The following is a 23,198-nucleotide window of genomic DNA, read 5'->3' on the forward strand; positions in this document are numbered from 1 at the left end:
TATTTGTGCCTTTATTAATGCTAAATGTAGTCAGTAGTCAAATATTAGTAATTTGTTAGTAAGCATGCTTACTAAGGCTTAGTTAAAATTAAGAGTTCTCCGTTATCAATTCTAGACATTGCCTTGTTTATGCTAGTTTTTATATTTGATATAGCATGGTTTTTTTTTAGTTAATGAGTTATACTTATGTTTTTTTTTTTTTACTTTGTGTCGCATGTGAAATCTGTCTAAGTTCATCATGAACTCTTATGTTCTCCCAAGCCTCTCGAAATAGGCCAAGGAGGCCCAATTCTCCTTTATCGAGTCAGCTAGTCTTGAAAGATCGAAGAACAGGTCCTTGACATTGACGTATAGGTGTTCGGAGCGAATCAAAGTGTTGGATACATACAATATACATTGATATACATCAGTCGTATATGTTGTATATTGCATTGAAAATGGGCTAAAAGAGCCCTAAATTTTCAGGTTTGTATTTTGTTATTATTGGGCTTAATCCCTCTTATTTTGAGTGTTACATATCCTATTAGATTTTAGGACAGGTACAAATGTTTGGCCCAAAAGCTGAAATTAGGCCCAAGTGTTGGTCAAGCTGGACAGAAAACCAGACTTAGGCCTACACTCTCTCTCTCTATTTTATCTGTTTTCGTATTTGTTTTGATTGTTTATTTGCTAGTTAATTTTAAGGTTTTCCCCTAGTTCAATTCCCCAAAAGATGAATCAATCATATCTTTCTTAAAATCAAATAAGTATATTTTATTTTACTTGACTTTAGAATATATAATATTTTCCACTTAAGTAATATTCTTATTTCCATTTCCCTTGAAAATGAGTTTAAAAGTTGTTTATTTCTTCTATTTAATCAAGCATGTTTTTCTTTTAAACATATTAGCCAAATTGTTAGTTATCGGATAACCGCGTGTTAGCAGGCATTTCGGATGCTTTCAAACCCTTCCTGAAATGTTAATATGAACCCGAACCCCCTTTTAATATTTTCATTAGATTTCTGTTTTAATCTTTTGACAAAAATCAGTTTTTTCTTAATTTTCCTTTAAAAATTAAGTGGCGACTCTTAAAACCCATCGTTTTCTCTTTTTAAATAAAACAATAATTCCCATACAAATTGAGACTTTAATTAATTTAGTATAAATGAGGTTTGATTCTAAAGGACATTTTAATGGATGCAAACTACTTTTTAAAATTATAGTAGTAAGTGTATGCATGTGCAAATCGAGTCATGGATAACTTTTATTTATATATTAGATTTAAATGTTTCAATACAAAAATCGAATTGTAAAAACAATTGATAAAAAATTATATAATGAAAAATAAAGAGAAAGAAAATAATAAAAGAGACTAATAGGTATATTTTGTATAGGTATCCTAGAATTAGAAGGCCCTTGTCTTTCTTAAATCGGACTAAATATACACATTAACAAAGAGTGATAATGCATTTTATCAACATTAATTAATAGCCATTAGATTCAAAGTTGCTACAGATTTTAGAGATATTTACAAAGAATTTTAGTTACTTCTAAAAATACAAATTTAACAATGATATCCGTATAGAAGAATATGATGAAATAGGGCAGAGCGGGACCAAATAGGACAAAATTCTCTTAAAAAATAATACCAAAATGAATAGGCATATGCGAATAAAATTTAGCGGGTCAAAACTTACATTATAGGATGAACAAACTTCTTTTGGGTGATAATTGGTTCAGAAGCTTGTTGATCTAGAAACTTGTCTTGCTTCTTAATAGTGCATCATGGGCATTACAGTGTCATTAATAATCAAATGAGAAATTAAAAATTAATTTTTTATCAAATATAAAAATATACATAATTTTTTAAAGCTATTAAAAAGAGTGAGAAATACGATGTGAAATAGAAAATATTTCAACGTCCCTCTCTTTATCGTCAAGTGGTTGAGAGCCCCCTCGCAGAACACCATCACCTACATCTTTATGAGTTTGAGAATCTAGCTTTTTATTGATTGAGTTGTGAATTAATAACTAAAAACATATAGATAGAATATTTTTATTCTAGACATATTTGCCAAAACCCAATANTAATACCAAAATGAATAGGCATACGCGAATAAAATTTAGCGGGTCAAAACTTACATTATATGATGAACAAACTTCTTTTGGGTGTTAATTGGTTCAGAAGCTTGTTGATCTAGAAACTTGTCTTGCTTCTTAATAGTGCATCATGGGCATTACAGTGTCATTAATAATCAAATGAGAAATTAAAAATTAATTTTTTATCAAATATAAAAATATACATAATTTTTTAAAGCTATTAAAAAGAGTGAGAAATACGATGTGAAATAGAAAATATTTCAACGTCCCTCTCTTTATCGTCAAGTGGTTGAGAGCCCCCTCGCAGAACACCATCACCTACATCTTTATGAGTTTGAGAATCTAGCTTTTTATTGATTGAGTTGTGAATTAATAACTAAAAACATATAGATAGAATATTTTTATTCTAGACATATTTGCCAAAACCCAATAGACATATTTTCCAAAACCTAATAACAAATTGCTTGATGAAAAAGAATATTTTTATTTTTGTACTAGATAGAATCCATTCTTGTTTATTAATAAAAGTTTAGTATTGTAGTACTCATTATAATAAAGATTCGTGCAAAAACGTGTGAATTGATATATTCCAAAATTAACAAAAAAAAAAAATCCCACATAAATGGAGACTTTAATTTAGTATAAATGAGGTTTGATTCTAAAGGACATTTTTAATGGATGCAAACTATTTTTTAAAATTAAAGTAGTAAGTGTATGCATGTGCAAATTGAGTTATTATTTTAATGAAAAACATAGATAACTATTATTTACATAATAGATTTAAATGTTTCAATACAAAAGTCGAATAGTAAAAACAATTGATAGAAAATTACCTAATAAAAAATAAAGAGAAGAAAATAATAAAAGAGATTAAAAGGTATCCTAGAATTAGCAACGATTAAGCTATTACCATTAATAAATTACTGTTGAAAATCATTTTTAATGTAGTGTATGCTCCGCTCCTTGATTAAACTAATAAACTATTCAATCTTTTTTTGCTTGTGCAAGTCTATTCGATAAAAAAAGTCTTCCAATAATAGCCTTATTTGAATTATCCTTTTTTGATCCATATCAACATTTCGTATAGAAGAATATGATGAAATAGGGGTTGAACACCCCTCTCTAGATAAAAAGCAGAACGCCATTACTGTATCTCTATGGGTTTGAGAATCTAGCTTTTTAATTATTGAGTTTTAATTTGAATTAATAACTAAAAACATATAGATAGAATATTTTTATTCTAGACAAATTTGCCAAAACCCAATATATAAACTAGCATTTTGATGTTAATTTTGGCACTCAAAAAATATGGGATCCCATAGTGTGGAGAGAATTGAGACTCAAAATCAGATTCCACAAATTATGGAGCCTAGTAAAGGAACCTCTTTCTTTAGAACATGTTTCAATGGTATTAATGCATTATCAGGTAAACATCTCATTATTTGTTGTTGTAGTTTTCAAGACACATCCAAAAGTAGACATAAGTGATCATAATCACTTAGCTTATCGAAGATATGATCCAAAATAGGAGAATATGAAGGTCGTAAATTAAGGTAAAAAGTTATAAGTCAAGTAGTGGTGTTGTGTAGTTTTCCTTATAAGTGGTATTAGTATTTTCTCCTCCTAATTTCTTATAATGGTTAGTTTTACCTGTTATTTCCTTTGTTTCAGTTACTCTATTATTTGTTGGTGCTATTGGTATACTCTATTCTTTCTTATTTTGTTATGCTTTACTTGAGTTGAGGGTCTATCGAAAACAACCTCTCTATCTTCATAGGATAGGGATAAGGCTGCGTATATGCACCAAATACCCTCTCCAGACCCCACTTATGAGAATTCACTAAATATGTTGTTGTATTGTACTACTTTAATTGAAGTTATATGCACCGATAGAGTAAATGTTTTTTTACGTTATTAGTATTGTTCAACCTGGTATAACGAGTTACTTGTTATTATTTCTATTATCTTACCTATGCTTATGATCACATAGATAAATTTATCTGTAATCACCTTATAAGTGACTTGATTGTATAAATATTCAATAACTCGATACATAAAACTTGAACTCTTTTTCTTCTTCTTTCATATAGGTATTGGAATAATATCAGTACCCTATGCACTTTCACAAGGAGGATGGTTATGTTTGATGCTACTTTTTTTAGTAGCAATTATATGTTGTTACACAGGAATACTTTTACAAAGATGCATGAGTGTTTCACCATCAATCAATACATATCCTGATATTGGTGAATTTGCTTTTGGTAACAAAGGAAGAATCTTGATATCAATTTTCTTATATCTTGAACTATACTTTGTTGCAATTGAGTTCCTCATATTAGAAGGTGACAATTTGCATAAATTATTCCCAAATGCAAAAATTCATTTTGGTTGTGTTAAAATTGTTGGAAGGGAAGTATTTGTTTTATTAGTTGCTATTGTAATATTGCCAACAACATGGTTGAAAAGTTTAGGTTTATTGGCTTATGTTTCTATTGGTGGAGTTTTGGCTTCAATTGTTTTGGTTTTTTCAATATTTTGGGTTGGTGCAATTGATGGTATTGGATTTGAAAAGAAAGGTGTGATTTGGAGATGGGATGGATTGATAAGTGCAATAAGTATGTATACATTTTGTTATTGTGGTCATGCTCTTTTCCCAACAATATGCAATTCCATGAAGGATAGGAGCCAATTTCCCAAGGTGATAATATCTTATTGATAAACATGTATTACTTTAGTTTCAGTTTACGTGGTACTTTTTGGTCATAATACATAAATGTGCCTTTTAACTTGGCCTCATTTTATGTTTATGTCCTCCTACTTTGGGTATGCACAAACAGACACTTAAACTTGTATAAAGTTGAACAAGTAGACACATGAGTCCTACATGACATTATACACGTAGGATACCACGTAGGATAAAAAAAATGACATGTAGGATGCCATGTAGGACATGTGTGTCTATTTGTTCAACTTTATACAAATTTAAGTGTCTATTTGTGCACACCAAAAGTTGAAAGGCATAAATGTGATTTGAAGCCAAGTTAAAGGGCATATTTATGTATTATTCCTACTTTTTGACTAGACATAAATCTTAATAAAGAGGGAAATAATTTTTTTGAAAGTTGTGGTTGTATATCGTTTCATGAAGGGCGTAAAAGGAAATTTAAAGTTATATTATTTTTCTGTTATAGAAAAATCGATGACATCTCTTTTGGGACGACAAATTAAAAATTATATAAAAGTATTCATAAAATGAGATGGAGGAAGTATTATTCCCATGCCACATAGAAAATGCTTCAACACTTGGAAGTTGGACAGAAGTACTCCAACCACATAAATAGACAAAACAATACAAAAACATACATAAAGACACAAAAATATACGGAACATAAAACTTAGTGTGAGATTCAAAAACTTTTCAATTTATAAATGAAATTTTTTTGTTCAATATTTGAATGAATATGAAGCTGGCAGATGACATTTCAATTTATAAAATAATCATGTCTATGTCTAATTATAAAAAAAAATGACATTTCATATTTTCTCATACTAAATTATAAATACCTTTGCTACAGCCTACATGCCATATTACACCAATAATTATAAACATATTTTATTTGATCATCGTATATATAACTTAAATCTTTTTTTTTTCTTTTTTGTCAAACAGGTTTTATTTGTGTGCTTTATATTAAGCACCATAACCTATGGATCAATGGCAACCATGGGATACTTAATGTATGGACAAAATTTAATGTCACAAATAACATTAAATCTCCCTACCGGAAAAATTAGTTCAAAAATTGTGATATATACGACACTCGTTAATCCAATAACAAAGTATGCTCTTGTCGTCTCTCCAATTGCAACGGCTATTGAAGATAAATTACCTTTACGAAAGAGTAAATTTATCGTAAGCTACTTCATCAGAACATTTTTAGTCATCAGCACTGTCATTGTGGCGTTAACCATTCCATTCTTTGGATATGTCATGACATTTACGGGCGCTCTTTTGGGCGTTACCGTGTCGATATTGTTACCATGCCTATGCTACCTCAAGATCAAGAAGCCTTCATATTTGGAAGTTCTGTTTATTGGGATGATTTTGGTTTTTGGTTCTTCAGTTGCCATATCTGGAACTTACACTTCTTTGAAAAACATTATTAGTCATGTCTAGAGGTGACAGATGAAAGGTTTGGACAAAATTTGTATGAGTCAGAATGGACTGAATCAATGGGTCGTTATGCAATCATGTCCTAAGTCAAGATGGGCTAAATAATGGTTTGTAGATTACAACTAATACATAGTAATGAAAAGCAAGCACGCATACAATATCTCATCCGTTATAATAAAGAACACAAGTGTTGATAGCTAGCACTGTTTATCATATATTACTAAAAGCATGAACAAAAAAAGTTGAAAGTTGAATTACGGTTTTACCCCTTCTATTAATTAAATTGTTATAAAATATTTAAATATTTGATTGTATAAGTTTAATTAAAATGTTAAATGACTTTTAGACTTCCTAATATTAATTCCTAATTAAATATCTAATTTATTAATATTTATCATCTATAATCTATATGTATATAATAATTATAATTTTTTTTTTAAAAAAAAAGTCTAATTAAGATGTTAATGACTTTTAGACTTCCTAAGATTAATTCCTAATTAAGTATCTAATTTATTAATATTTATCATCTATAATCTATATGTATATAATAATTATAATTTTAAAAAAATCTAATTAATCGAGATCAGAATTGTCTTTTGATAGTATTTTAATTATTTTATAAAATATATATTACATACCTTTATATACACACGTGTGAAAAAATTAGTCATAGTTATTTGAACAGTCTAATTAGAGCTGTCAATATGGGCTAGCCCACCCCATCCGGGCTAACCCTTACAGGCTTTGACATTTTACGGGTCAGGCCAGGCTAGCCCATTTTTGGTGTGGGCCAAAAAACGGTCGGCCCAACCCACAAGTACGTGCGCTACAGGCTTGCCGGGCCAGCCCACTTTTTAAAAAGTTATATATTTTTTTATAATTATTAAATTAAATTATAAATTATAATTTAAAAATATTATCATAAATATTGACAAAACAATATTACATGGTGTTAATGTTACTACTTGTTAATCAAATCCACAAATAAAATTATCTTTATAATATTTATTAAGTTTTTTTCAAGTAAAAGTATAAATATCTAAATAGAAATATTAATCTAACTATTTTGCAACGATCACAATAAAACACAAAAAATTGACAATATTCCAACCATAAAAATGTAAAAAATAAACTCCTTCAAAAATCATGAAACTTATGGCGTATCTAACACTTCATGAAACCTATGGCGTATCTAACAACCTCATGATCATCTTCATCAAGCATATCTGAATCAACTTGTGGGAAGATTGTCTTAACATCTTCATTTTCATATGCAATTTATATGAGGTTTCAATTAGTTAAATATTAAAAAATAACTAAATTGAGAATAATAATATTTAAATGTACACAAAAATATATTACCAGTTTGAGAAAAACCATGTAACCAGTTTCGAGTAACAACAAATGTTTGGACATTTTCATGGTGGATGCAATTACTATACTTAGTGATTTCCTAAAAAACTTTAAATGGATTTTGAGTTTGGATCTCTTTAATTTTAAATTTTAATATTATATTATATTTTTTAATTAATTTGTATTAGCCCACGGGCCGGTCCTACCTATATTTCTCAAGCCCCACAAATCGGCAGGCTTATTCAGGCTGGGGCTAAAAAGCCCTTTTTTTTAAATGGGCTCCAAATTTTTTAACCCAACCCTATTAAATCCTGGATTAGGCCAGGCCGGCCCAACAGGCCTAGCCCATATTTACGGCTCTAAGTCTAATGCTCCAGTGTCGAAAGTTGTTCATCATAAAAAAAAAATAAAAAAATTAACACCTTTAAGTTCTTCCTCTAATCTTCCACACACATAAATTTGACTTGAATGTACATTTCATTTTTTTACCTTATATTATTCATATAGTTAAAATTAGTATAAATAATTATTTTATAATAACTATGTATCCCATTTTTTAAAAAGCCAATTAATTAATTACTTTGAAAATGTTAATGACTTTTAGACTTCCTAAGATTAATTCCTAATTAAATATCTAAAATTATTATTTATATATATATATATATATATATATATAACTAAATTGCTATACTTTTCCTCTTCTCATAACTTTTTCCTTAACCCCTTCATAAATAATATAATTTATGTGGATAAAGTATTATCTTTTATGATAAATAACGAAATTTAATAATTTAAAGTGTGCAAATCTACAAAATGGAGACACACACATTGATAATGTCCTCTTGATTATTATTAAAGAATGACTCTAGCTTCACAAATTTAAATTCATTGATGCTTAATTACGTGATAAGAACTTTAGTTGTTTTTTCTACATAGTTTGCTAACTTTAATTTTCTTTTTCCTATTCTTCATTTATTTATTATTATTTTCTAATTACTTATTCAACTTTTATCCTCTTAATATTCATAACTCTCATCTTTTCATATTCATAACCTCTAAATATTAAAAGTAACACTTTAAGATATCTTTTGATATTCCTTCTATTCTATCCATATAAATTCAACTTCTTTATCTCATGAAACCCCTACCAAGATTATTAGGCTATTATTTTTATTCTATAGTTAAAGTAGATGAAGAAGACTCTTAAATTTTGATATGATATGTGTTTTATATTAGGAAAATATAATTTGGACTGGTTTAGAGTCGTCACTTAATTTTTTAAGAAAAATCAAGAAAATTAATTTTCAATAGATTAAAACAGGGAATCAGTTGAAAATACTTAGGGGGGGGTTTCGGGGTTCTTATTAACATTCTAGGAAGGTTTTAAAAACACCTAGAATATCCACTAATGTGGTTATCCGACAATTAATTTTTTTTGGCTAAAAATACTTTAACTTAATTTGAGTAGAACGATTGAACTATTTTATGGTTGAGACGGTTATAAAAGGGGAAAAGGGAAATATTGACCTATGACCTAAGTGAGATACTTCTCAAAATTTATTCTATTAAGTCTTTTGAAAGACGATCGATTTAGTTAAATTTAAAACGAAATGAGTGTCTTTCGGGGATTTGAACTCTTTGACCCTAAGATTAACGACAAATACTAACAAGCAAAACAAACCTAGTAAAGTAAAGAGGGAAAGAGGGTTGGACCCAAATCTGGTTTTTGTCCGCCTGGACCAGTATTTGGGCCCATTTTATTTTGGGCCTTCGGCCCATTTGAGTTGCACATGTCCTAGACTAACACAAAGTAATCACTCTTTCTTTTAGGCCTTAGGCCCAACTTTCCACCTGCCCTAAAAACTAACAAAGTAATAGCAAAATTTAATGACAAGGGCTTAGGCCTAAAATAACAAAATACAAAAAAAATGAAAGGTGGGCCTTTGACCCAATCTTTCCAAATTTTGATATGTTGCATATTCTTCCAAGCTCCGGGACCTGTTCGTCAGTTTCAAAGCTGGTTGATACGGAAAGAAGGAACTTGAGCCTTTATGGCTCTCTCGAAATGCAAGGAAAAAAAAGGTCCGTTGTGCACTCAAAGAGGTTCATGCAACACATAAAAGAGGCAACATTAGCATACAAAATGAAGAAATAGTTAAGACATGATTTTAAAAAAAATAAAAATTATTGAGGCATCTCAAAACCAAAAGTGCAATGAAAATCCCACCTATTAGACTAAATGACAAGACTTTGACAAACAAACTTGCCACACCGAACATCAGCAAGAACATACGCTTGAATACTAGAATTGAGGGTCACTCACAGAGGAAGAAAACAAGGGCAAATCATACCATACGAAACGTAACCAATAACCAACATCAAACAGTAGCAAACCAAAAATGATGAGAAAGAGAGTATATTGTATCATTTGACAAAATGATATGTCTCACACAGTAAGAAAAGCTAACTCCCTTAGTAGGTTCAGGTAGTGCCAAATTATCATGCTAAGAAGACAAAGTAGGAGACAGTAGCAAATCCAATTTATTTTAAGCAAAATGAGGAGAAATCGGTGGTGTCTAGAAACCAAACATGATAGCAATACCACTCATCCTAACATGTTGGATACAAACATAGGCAAATGTAAATAAACAAGATATTCAAGGAGATAACATTGCATCAATAAACCCAACTAAATTGAGGAACAAGTGATACTCCTAATGGACTAGATGAGTGACAACCCGTGCTAGCACGGGACCAACAACTTGAATTTCGTAATTGTGTGTATGTAACTATACACAATATGCATTATATATATACCTTAGATAGACAATTGGCCGAGATGCTCCTAAATGAGACAGTTACAATTTTACAAACACCAAAGTGAAAAGCGGCTCCATTAGCTAGAAACAAATGTTAATACGAAAATAATTTCAACATGTTGCATTTTAGCAAGAAAATCTTTGCTCCAATATGAACTTGTATGTGAATTTTTGTCCAAAGTTTGGGAGTTCAGGTGGTGCACATAAGAACTAATTCCCCAACGTAGAAAATAGAATCTAATCATTATAGAAAAGAACAAAAAAACAAACACTACAAAGAAGATTGCATAAGTGAATTTGAAATTATGAAATAACTCTAATTTAGAAAAACATGCTAGTGAGATTACAAGCAGATTTTTTTCAAAATGAAGTATACCATTAACAGTTGGAGAGCCAAAGGAAAAATGTCATTGCACACTTACAGTACAGTAACATAATTTAAGAACATTTTAAAAGAATGAAAAAGAAATATATATTTAATTCTATTACTCGTACTTTTACCTCGATAAAAAAACATTTTTGAAATTGCAATGTCACTTATTGCCTACTTATGCCAAATTAGAGAACTCTCATCAAGAAATAAGTAATAAACGGCAATTGTATATTTGAGACAACATTTCAATACATTAAAGACTGATGTTAACCATTAAATTGATTGAAGAAAAAGGAAGATGAGTGAACTCTATACACATAGAACTATGTGTTGGCAACAGGAGCAAATGACAGGTGAGTTTAATATGAAAGGAACTACAGATTTTTTATTTTTATTTTACACATAAATATTGTAGGATCATATTAGCTTCAAATATCTAAATGTTAAAAGTAAAAAAAAATGTCCCTAATTTTAAAGTATTGGCAATAAACACACACGTTGATACCACCGCTAAACTGTTACTTCTACTATGGTAGAAAATGCTTTAGATCGAACAGTGTGAGAGGACCAATTTTTAATATCTGGGCAATGAGATTTTTAGCTAAATCGAAACATTTCAACGAAGGAACTTAAGGTGCAACATCCTAAATTAAAGTGAACAGAGGACTAGACACGAGACAAACCAGCAGCGTCACATATATGCTAGAGATTTCATTAGACAGAAACAGGTCCTTTAACATGCTAGCCAGTTAAACTCATACAAACAACAACATTCACAAGAGCTCATCTCACATTTCATACAACCGTAACACCAACTCCCATCTGATCAACTTGGCTATCACACAATCAATAATGAACGGAGAAGGATGAAGGCAGTCAAGAAGGAGAGAAAAGCTAGTGAATCAATCAAACAACCACAGCCTGTCAAAACAGCACATCCACCAAAGAGTTGGAGTTGAAATGGAATTTACCTTCTTAAGTGCAGCGAGCTAGGGCAAGACGAGCGAGGGTGGCAACCTTCACCACGAAAACTCTAATGCGGATAGTGGTCAGGAAGTCTGGGCAAAATATCCAACCCAAACACGGAAGCTAGGTTTCTCCTCTGTTTTTGCTGAAACGTATTTAATATGTCTTTTTGCATAAGCTATGTTAAGTATACTATTCAAAACCAAAAAAAAATCCCCCCCCCTCAACTGTGAATAAGAGCAAATTATATAGAAGGGAAAAATAGGTTTTGGAATCGGGGGAAACGGATCCAAAATCTGGATAGGAAAGGGCCTAATTCGAAATTCAAAATCCTCCAAAATCTTACACCATTAAGGGAAAACAAGCTTTTTTTCTGAAATTTCAACTCCATTCCGTAAAAGGAATGGAGGATGGACGGCTGGATCGATTCCCATCGTCCTTGGAGCTCGACGTGGCCTCATCCCACAACTCCAAGGACGAAAATAACAGCTGGAGACACGAAAAAACTGTACAAAAAATGTACCCGCCTGTTGAAGGAGACGTTGGGATTGTGTTTCAAGTCAAACGAGAAGACGTCGTTTGGCCTTGCCGTGTATTTTTGACGCGTCTTGCTGGTGATGTTAACGTTCTGGAAAGCAACATTGCCTTGTCTTCTTGTTGAGCATAAATGGGCCGGGTCAGTTGGGTACTGTTGTACGCTGGGTTGTTGTTGTATTGCTGAGTGTGTATTATATGTTTGCTGGGTATTTTTTGTGGAGGAAAAGGGAAGTGGGCCGGTTGGGCTTGGGAAATGGGTATTTGGAATTGGAAAAATAGTGTAGGATATAAATTACATCCTATCCCAACTAATTTACATTTTACTAAAAAACCCTTAAAAAGGTAGGCGAATGATACATGGCTACCGTTCAGATACATCGGTAATGATACACGGTAAAAACTTAATGCTGCGCTAAAAAAGGCAAAAAAAACGTAATAATGAATTCTGTTAATTTAATTAGCTTAATTTACGCCTAACTGATCCTAAACATTCCTTATGTTAATAGGTAATCTACTAAGACATTACAAATTTCAAGTTTCAAAATTAAATCTTCTACATTGAAGAACAATTTGTGAACATCCATTGATTTAGAAAAAGCTAGAAATACGAATAAAACTCTTATTTTTTACTGATACAAGATGAATATATCAATTTTACTGAGGCATTCAGGAATTTGGGTCAGCGAAGTGAAATATGAAAGTTACAAAAGTGACGGAATCGTTGTTGGACAATCAATATCGTTTTTTGAATCTCAAAGCAGCAATTTCAGCCGAGTTGGATATCGATGTATCAAGGAAAAAGATTGAAATTAGTTACATAGTAGAAGGTAACTCGTCTCCGATGAAAATTAAGAATGACATGGGTGTTAAACTTTATTTAGAAGTGAAAAAAAGTGAGCCAGGATTTGCAATGTATCCATTATGCATTGACACAAATGAAAAGATTGGCAGTGATGTACATAACTTTGATGGAACATGCCGAGAAATTACGTGTGCAAAAGGCACAACACAAGATACAGAAGCTCTTGCGGTGGTTGAATCAAGAATTTGTGATTCGTATTATATTCCATAATTGGAAGTTACAAATTACATAATTAATTCAAATAGTATAGAGGTGAAGAGAGGTCAGTTATATAAGGATAAAGCAACACTCGTAGATGTGATGGTGAAATATAAGATAAAGAACAACTTCAATTGCAAAGTAAAGAGATCTGATAGACAAAGGTATGTGAGTATTTGATTTGTTTTGTGAAGAACTGTGCTTGGATTCTTTAGATCTATAAATGGTGATACAATTATTTTGTTTTAATGTATGATACATTATTAATTAGAAAGTCATTGATTTTGATTTTTTGTTTAGTTCGTTGAATATGATTTGGGGTAGATTGATAATGATACACTATTTGTTGATACATTAAGTTAATATTGTTGATACGTTTAGATTAGACTGTTTAAACATTAAAGAATTTAATCGCAATAATCATGTTACTGATACATTCCGTCATTTTGTGTTGGTCGTTAATATTATTGATACATTGAGTTAACACTGTTGATACGTTAAGATAATACTGTTGAAACAGTAAATAATCATGTAGCCGATACATTCCAAAAAATTGTAATACGTGATACAAAAAATACACTACATTAATTGTGTTGGTCTTTGAAAATTGTTGATACATTAATGTACATCATTCTTTTGTTACTTTGAACATTAGTGTTTTATATATTATAACATGTAACTGCTATATGTATTAATATGATGAAAAAAATTGTATAGTTATGTGTTGGCATGCTTTTCGGATGAATGTGGCTGGACTATGAAGGCTTCCTGCAGAAAAAAATCGGATGTTTTCAAAGTTAGATACTTCAATAGTGAACATACGTGTCCAATGCGGGATAGGGTATTAACCAAAGTCCAAGCAACAATTAGGTTTGTAAGTGGTGTGACTGCTCCCAAATTGGTCAACCATAAAAGAATTCATACTTCGAAAGATATAATTGCTGATATTAGAGAATTCTATGGGGTTCAAATATATTACCAGCATGCATGGTGTGCTAAAAAACGTGCACTAGAAATGATAAGGGGTAAACCATCGGTGGGATATAGACAAATGCCGAGATACATATACATGCTAAATACTGTGATCCAAATTCTTATATAAGGATGCAGAAGACTGAGGAAGATGAATTTATGTATCTGTTCATAGCCTTAAGACCATTGATTAGGGGGTTCGATCACTGCAGACCAATAGTTGTTGTCGATGGTGCACATCTGGGAGGAGCTTACAAAGGGACATTTGTATCGGCAAGCACACTTGATGGGGCAGGTATGTATTTTTCATAGTTGTGAGGTGTTTGTAGATGTTATGTATCAAATGAAATAATATGTGTTGCTCTGTAATTAGGTTGCATATTTCCATTGGCATATGGTGTTGTGGACACTGAAAATGATTGTTCATGGACATGGTTCTTCGAACAATTCAAAAATGCATTTGGCGAGCGCGAAGAAATGTGTGTTGTATCAAATAGGAATGAGAGTATTATGAAGAGTGTAAGGATTGTGTTCCCAAATGTACCTCATTATGCATGCATATGGCATCTTTGGAAGAATGTCTGTGGAAACTTCAAAAGGAGCAAAAACACCCTAAGTGATCTATTTTACTCTATGGCCAAGGCATACAGAAAGGAGGATTTTGATAAATTGATGGCTAAGGTTGATAAAATTGATCACAGGGTTAAGGAGTACCTTGAGGATGCAGGGTATGAGAAGTGGTTGAGAGTTCATTCAACAGTAAATAGAGGTAGAATGATGACTTCGAACATTGCGGAATGTATCAATGGTTGTCTTGTTGAAGCACGACAATTGTCTATATTAGAATTCTTGGAAGAAGTTAGAATTCTATTTGGTTCTTAGCATTGCAAAAACAGAGAAATAGACTCTTATACATAGGACACATTAGGGAGAAGATTTGAGGAGGTATTGATTATAAACGCGTCTAAAAGTTTGAAGATGGAGGTATGTGTCATGATACATTATTTTATATTGTATGTATCTAATTCGGTGTATCATTCTGCTATTTGAACATGATTTCTTTGAAATAATTATATAGGTGACTTTTTTAATGTACGCAGGTTGTTCCATCATCTGAATTTATTTTCTCGGTTTATGAAGCTGGAAGAAGATACATTGTTTGTCTTGAGCGGAAAGTATGTTCTTGTGGAAGATTTCAACTAGATGAGATACCTTGCGCACGTGCAATCGTTGTTTTAAAGGAAAAGAATGTTAAAGATATGCATCCATATTGCTCTGATTACTACAAGCCTGATGCATTAGCAAAAACATATGAGATTCCAATGGTTCCAATGCTAGATAAGGAAGATTGGTCAGCTCCTGAGGATGTGGTAGCTGAAACTGTGTATCCACCTAGATACAGATGATTAGCTGGATGACCAAGCAAAAAAGAAAAAAGAATGCGGATGAAAATATTACAGAGAACACAAATTGTTGTGGACAATGTGGACAAGAAGGTCACAACAGAAGAACTTGTACTTTCTTTCCAAAAGAAAAGTGAAATCATTATAATGTTTATATGACATTAATGTTTTTGTTAAATAATTTTTCACGTAAACAACTATCAAAATGTTATTAATCAGTATTGTTGTTCAAAAATAATTAAACTGTATTGTTTACATTTGTTATTAACAAGTATTGTTGTTAAAAAAATAGATTGTTATGATTTGTGTATCAATGTTAATTCTGTTAAATAAATTTTAAGGTGCAATTATAATTATAAATAAAAAGTTGGTTAACGTCTAAGCTAATGTATCATATTCATTAAATAATAAATAATTTCAGTAATGTATCATATACATCAAATTATATAACGTTTGTTGTATCATATATGTTAATTGGTTACTGTATCATTTACATTAAAACATACACAACCTATATGTTAGCAATAAGCTATTAAACGTGTATCATATACTATATATATTATGATACATACTTTAAACAATTAAGTTTGTAAACAATTTATTTAACACAATAATTATGAATCATGTATGATATACTATATATATTATGTTGCACTTATAATATTAATTATAAATAATGAATCATATACGTTAAAGTTTCAAAAATCTATTTGTTAGTAATATGTTATTATATCTGATTACTTATAAGATACATAATAACAATACGACATGTATCAGATACAATATATGATGTGTACTGCACTTTTTCTTATGTAATGCAAAATATTGTCTTCAATTTAACTTTTTATAAGCAAAGTATGTTGGTCCATAAAGTATCAAAACAGACTAAAACACGAGTGAAATTGTCAAAAAAATAAAAAAAATAAAACATTGTCTATACATAGATACTTAATTACTACACTATGTGAACCAAATCTTTTTCTGGTGGTGGTGTGACTACACTCTTAGGTTTTGGTGGATCATCATTCTTACTAACGTATGCACCCTTAGCCTTCTCGCTGCCATAACTCCACAACAATGCTCCATATCTTTTGCGTAGGTATTCAGGAAGAAAATCAACATATGATGGTTCGATTTGATCGCTCAGATACTCCGCAAATGTAGCAACATATAACCCACAGTCTCTACAAAAATGCAGAATATCAGTTATAAACTTAAATCATACATGATTCAAAAATAATAAAAGCACAATACTTACAGGCTATCACTCTTTTGTTGCATAATGTCTTGGGCAAATTCAACCATGAAAGGAACTTGTGCTTCCAAAAGTGAACCAGAATTATTGTCCTTGTACGCATCACAATCAACAAAGTTTGTTCGCTCAGTTTTTTCAAAGAATCCACTGTCCATGAGGTAAGAAGGAAGCATTTTAGACAACATTTTTATCTCGTGCGGAATTGCTTTTTTCCTTGAGCCTAATAAAGAGTCATACACCCTTATCACCCTGTTTTTCAATTCAACAACAGCCAGCACCCAATGAAATTGTCCACCGCAATTAATCGGGATGTAAACATCGTCTACAAGATGCCATGGTAAAGCAGCTGGGATTTCAAAACCTTTGATGATGTTAGTGATTGACCTCTCATATACAGATACAGCTGAAGCGCGATCAATGTGTTCTTGGGTACTAATAAGATCATCATCATTAGCCAGGTAATACCTTTCATAGGTATTTTTGATGTGTGAGATGAACAAGCAGTTGGCTGTTGTGTATCTGTATTGATTCGTGCTGCGGAGTTTTGATTTTTTACGGAGGTAGTAAAAAAAACATTGATGTGCTATAAAAAACATGATAAGCGAAATTAGAAAATTGTAAAAAAGGTCTATGATAGAATTGATACATTAAATGATAATCTAAGCAAATACTAATTTGATACTTTATTTGAGTGTATCCGGAATGATTTTTTGTATGATGTTGTTCTATACCAAAGTATCTGATACATGCTTAAATTGTTTCATTAAGAACTTTACCTGATCAGTCTAACATTTGTTTGGCTGTGACATGGCATAGAACCAGTTCTTGTTAATTGGAAATGCAACAACAAAATCCATCATCTCAAATTCAAAAGAAGAGGCTTTTGATCTGTATTTATCCTCCGATGGTTTCCTGTGATAATATTTGTATTATTAATTGGTTACATCAAAATAAGTTAATCCAAACATTTACAAAATATATGTATAAAACTTACTTATTGGCATGATTTTTGAGAAGCCCCTTGGTTAACCACTGCATATACTCATCAATTAGTTTAGACGAAGGTTGATATGTAATCCCACATCCTTCAAATGGGAAATACAGACGAACATCATCATCCAATTTCTGTTTTCCCTTCTCACTTGACCCAAAAGAAGTCACATATGGAGATTGAATAATTCTTGAAGGCATCCTGTTTCTAGGCGCATGAGTCTTTGAATGGCTTCTAACAACAATCTCGGTGGTTGGAATATCAGTGGGTAATTGACTATCAGACAACAAATCATGACTGCCAGTTAAATCATGTGGATTGTAAACACACAATGGTTTAGCATGAATAGGTACTTTTCCTAAATCGGATACAAGGGCATCTATTGCTGCTTGAGTTGAGGGCGATATTGTTGTTGATGTGGAAGAATCCTGTATAATATGATATTATAATTTTTTTAGTATCATTGCATATAATGAATAATAGTGTCATGATGCATAATTGATTAATTTACCGATGTATCAACTGTTATTTTATAGGGCACAAAATGACGGATGTTGTGTTGAACTGTGTCATCACCATCTTCATCCATGTTTACTTCATTTAAATCTTGTGGGGCTTGATGTGCTTCATCATCCTAAATTAAGCATGTTGTATGTATCAGTTATCCCCAATAAAAATTATGTATCATATATATAAAAAGAGAGAGGATAATGTATCAAAGAAAATTGTAATGTTTAAAGTTTTGATCATACTGATACCTTCTTAGGATTATTTAATTCAGTATCAACAAGAGTACTTTCATATGTAGGCTGGAGCTATGAAACACGCCTCATTTGTTGTTGGTTACTGATAGTATGATCAATCTATATTTGAATTTTTCATAATAAAAAAAGTGTTAACATAATTGTTACTGATATATCATTTAACATAAGTGATGAATATAAAGTTGAAATATATAACTGATTAATGAGGTAGAAGATTCGGTGAATCACCTTAATTATATATATGATCTATATGTGCTGATACATATGATTTTGATTCTTAATACATACTTAATGTATGAGGTAAAACGACAATTACAAACAATGTATCAGATACATACCTCTGCATTGACATTAACTTGATGTCCACCCTCATTAACAGATACACCAACCTCAAAATCAGCTACACCAACTGCATCATCAAGATCAGTCGATATATATGAAGATGGTTGTTTATTGCTTGATTGAGGATCAACTTTGTTGTTTTCCTTCCGTCGAGTTAGCATCAACTGCGAGTGGTTTTCCTTTATCAAGATTACAAGTTCCTCAAATTTCTTGTCAACCTATCAAAAATTTATAAAAACATAACTACAATTAGAGTCAATATAAAGAAAAAATAATAAAATCGAAACAATTACTTACGTAATTCTTCATATGGTCTTTCAGTTCTTCAATATCTGGAATTACATAGTTGACTTTTTGAGCATCTGCAAAACCGTGTACATTAGCAGCTGATGGTGTCGGAGGACCATCTGAAATAGAAAATGGCTGATTTAATGACACATTGGACTGATCTGGCTGACTGGGTTCTGACACCTTTGTTTTAGGTGTATCCACTTTCTTTGTTCTTTTTGGTGGTGGTGGAGATGATGTATCAGACACTCTAGATGATCTCCTTAACAAATGTTCGGGAGGTCTTGTGGAGAAATCATCGAAATCAGCAATGTCATTCGGTTGAACTATCTTGGGATTGACAGATGTTGTGGTGGGTGAAGAAGGAGGATCATGTTCATCGTCAGGTAAATCAAAAGCTGCAAGTTCCTTCGGTGTTAGCACAATGTTTGAACATGCATTCTGGAAAAATAATTTTTTTGAATATTAAGAGATAAAATTATGTATCCTAACACAGAAAAAAATGATTTTAAAAAGACAAACTTGCAACATTACAACTATAGACTTAATTATGTATGAAATGTAATATAAAATGGGATTCAATGTTACCTCTTGAAAAATGCTAGTCATAAGCATTTCAAACTTTGGCTTTAAAGCCACAACCCTCCAATTGCAAATTCTAGGGATGACATTCCGTTCTTTGACAACAATTTCAGGATTTAATTGGGATGCAAATTCATATGTCCATACGTTAAGTGCATAAGGCATTCCATATAACCGATACAATTGTTTGATAAGATTGAAATCTTGTCGGAGTGAATCCATGAGTTTTGTGAATGCAATCTATCCCAAGGATATACTTGATATCTACCATCTTTAACCATTAAGAATTCGTTAACATATATTGAAGAATCACCAGTTTGAGACAAAATGAATGTATGGAAAAAGTACAGGATAGTCATCTGGAGTGCATCCTGATTATTCTCCCAGTTGCCCATAAAAAATCATTGGACTAGATGATTCTTGCTTACACTTTTAACTACACCAGGAAAATATTTTTGGAATAGCCTACATGGAGTTGATTCTGGGTATTCAAAGTCTTTGGTATTGCCTTTACATTTAAGACCAGTTATTATTGCAAATTCTTTGATACCAAATTTCAAGATACCCCCGTTTGCATGCCTAATATGCAACACCTTTGAGTTGCCTTGTTCCAATTCTAACAACAACAAACATTTACTGATTTGGCCTTGAAAATTACATTTAGGAATGTCTAAATAGGGTCCAAAAATTATAGTTCTAAACAGTTCAATTACATCATCCCCTATAGACTTTTGGAACTCCTCCAAAAAATTTGTGTTAAAAGGGACACCAAACCTTATGGCATGTGTTGGTACCTTTTTTATAACATATTTGATTGACTGCAAAATGAAAAAGAAAATTATACTAAATAAAACACACCTGCATTGCCTAGTAATGATACAGAATAAAAACAAATTGATACATAGAAAAATATATGCTACCAGACTTTAACAGAGTCGTATTATAAAATTTGATACATTATACAAAAGGATGCCCTGTATGATATATTATTAATGGTACCTTTTTTATAACATATTTGATTGTCTGCAAAATTAGCACATACTAGTTATAATGATATATTATGATACATAAATAAAAATACCAAATCACACTACACAACAAGTAATGATACATAATAAAAACAAGTTGATACATATAAAAACACATGTTACCATACTTCAACAGAGTCATATTATAAAATTTGATACATTAAACAGAAGGATGCCATGTCTGATACATCAACGACTTTTTTGTTAAATTTGACAAATCTCTTTTTCATATTGGGGTTTGTCATGTATCATTTTTTTCGATACACATATAAAACAACAAAGGTTTTATAAGTTTCGACTAAATCTCAAATCAGTATATATCAAACTAAGATAGTGTTTTTGAATGTATCATGATTTAACCCAATAAACAATATAACACATCAAATTAATGTATCAGTCAATTTCAGTCTAAGATATCAAATGCAATACAAATCACAAACAAATTTAATAAAGATTAAAAACACATACTCTAGGCAATGCAGGTCTGGAAATAGCGGGTGCTGCTTTTCTTCCCCTTTTTTTGGGGGGGTTTTTGCAGCTTTTGGTTTAGACGATTTTGGCACATCTTTGGTCGACTGATTCATCAAGTTTAATGGGTCATGCAAACTTTTTGATCTAATTTCTGCCCAATTTTCATCATCAGAGTCGTATATTGTTCGATTAGTATTAGAAAGATTTGATGTAGGATCAGGATCCATATGTATCAAGAAGAAAAAATCGAAACAAAATAAAAATTGAAGGAAGAAGATGAAAGCTACAATGGCAAACTTTGGGAGAGAAGACGGATAAGACAGAGAAGACGAAGTTTTGAAAATGGTTGGATTGAGAAAGAAAATTTTTAAAATCAATTTGGGATAATGATCTGTAACTGAAAAGATACTAGAGTGAATTTAGGGAGAAAAAAAAGGAGTGACATAGGGAGTGGTGAAACGTGTGAGGTAAAAAATAATGATGTATCTGACAGATTTGATATTTAAGTGAAATAAGGGATTTAAGTAATTTTTTAAAAAAGAAGGGAAAACTAGTTAATAAGGAACTTAAAGTTGTGTATTTAAGTTATTTTCCCAAAATACAATGAGTTATGGGAGTTGGGAAGTGGCTTGATTTGGTTTAAAAGGAAAAAGTTCTATCGGATTTAAAAATTAGCCAAATTTAATAAACTAGCGAATTCGACTGAAATTAAATAAGACGAAATAATATAATTAACTGACGAGCTTCTTAATCTTAACGAAATAAAATAATTAACTTAATTATAAACTAATTAATTTAATAATATAAACGACTAAATAACCAAACACTTAAATAAAGCTAAAACCTTTTTGAGACAATTTTCGAACATTCATAAAATATACTAATTAGACACATAATTATATAATAATTAACTTATTATAAACTAAATAACTCAAAATATAAGCTATTGCTTAATTTAAACTAAATAACCAAATATTTAAATAAACTAAAATCCTTTTGAGACAATTTTCGAACATTCATAAAATATACTAATTAGACACATAATTATATAAAACATACTCATTATTCAAAATACTATAAAAATCGATTGAAATTATTTAAACTAATCTTGAAACTATTTGAATTTTATAAATTTAATTATTCTAAATCGTTTGAAAATTAAGAAGCTCAGAAAATTAATTATTATCGGGGAGGGTCGAAATTGGGTGTCAACAATATGGAAGGAATTGATAAGAACTCAGAGAGTTATGTACTAATTTTGTACTTATTTTTTCATCTATATATACATCAATCTTATAAGAATAATGTCTACCTTGTATTTTTTCTTAAATCTGTTTCTTTTTGTCTTTTTTTTTCTCTATTAGACTTCTTAATTTAGTTTTCTATGAATGTTTTATTGACGTAAGTCTTTATTCTTATTTTGTAATTGTTGCATTTTATTGTTCATTAGAATTTACATATATATATTTCCATGAAATTTTAGTCATTCTAACGTATCTATAAAAATTCACATGAAACACGCGTGCTCAGAAACTAGTATTATTATAAGTGGGAAGCTCCAAAGTGTAAAGTTGAAATACCATTTTACCCCTATTCTAAAAACTTTTTTTAAAATCATATATTATTATTAGTTATTATATATTAAATATAAATATTATGGGATGCTAAAAGTCTACTTTCTTTTTAAATGAAATAGTAAAATGTTGAAGAATTTGAAAAGTCAGTTTATATATTAAATA

General features: G+C 30.8%; 1 protein-coding gene and 2 pseudogenes across 1 annotated transcript; 2 read left to right on the top strand and 1 right to left on the bottom strand.

The window, feature by feature from the left end:
• The first annotated feature begins 3,389 nt into the window (after positions 1-3,389).
• LOC125851710 (amino acid transporter AVT1I-like) lies at positions 3,390-6,258 on the top strand. The gene is made up of 3 exons (XM_049531470.1): positions 3,390-3,507; positions 4,172-4,779; positions 5,752-6,258. The coding sequence occupies exons 1-3, from the start codon at positions 3,390-3,392 to the stop codon at positions 6,256-6,258; spliced, it is 1,233 nt and encodes a 410-aa protein (XP_049387427.1).
• Positions 6,259-12,942: 6,684 nt separating this feature from the next.
• Positions 12,943-15,741, top strand: LOC125851711 (uncharacterized; annotated as a pseudogene).
• A 952-nt stretch (positions 15,742-16,693) lies between these two features.
• LOC125851716 (uncharacterized) lies at positions 16,694-20,658 on the bottom strand (annotated as a pseudogene).
• Positions 20,659-23,198: the final 2,540 nt, after the last annotated feature.

The sequence above is a fragment of the Solanum stenotomum genome, unplaced genomic scaffold, assembly GCF_019186545.1.
Source record: "Solanum stenotomum isolate F172 unplaced genomic scaffold, ASM1918654v1 scaffold28916, whole genome shotgun sequence".
NCBI classification, from domain to species: Eukaryota; Viridiplantae; Streptophyta; class Magnoliopsida; order Solanales; family Solanaceae; genus Solanum; species Solanum stenotomum.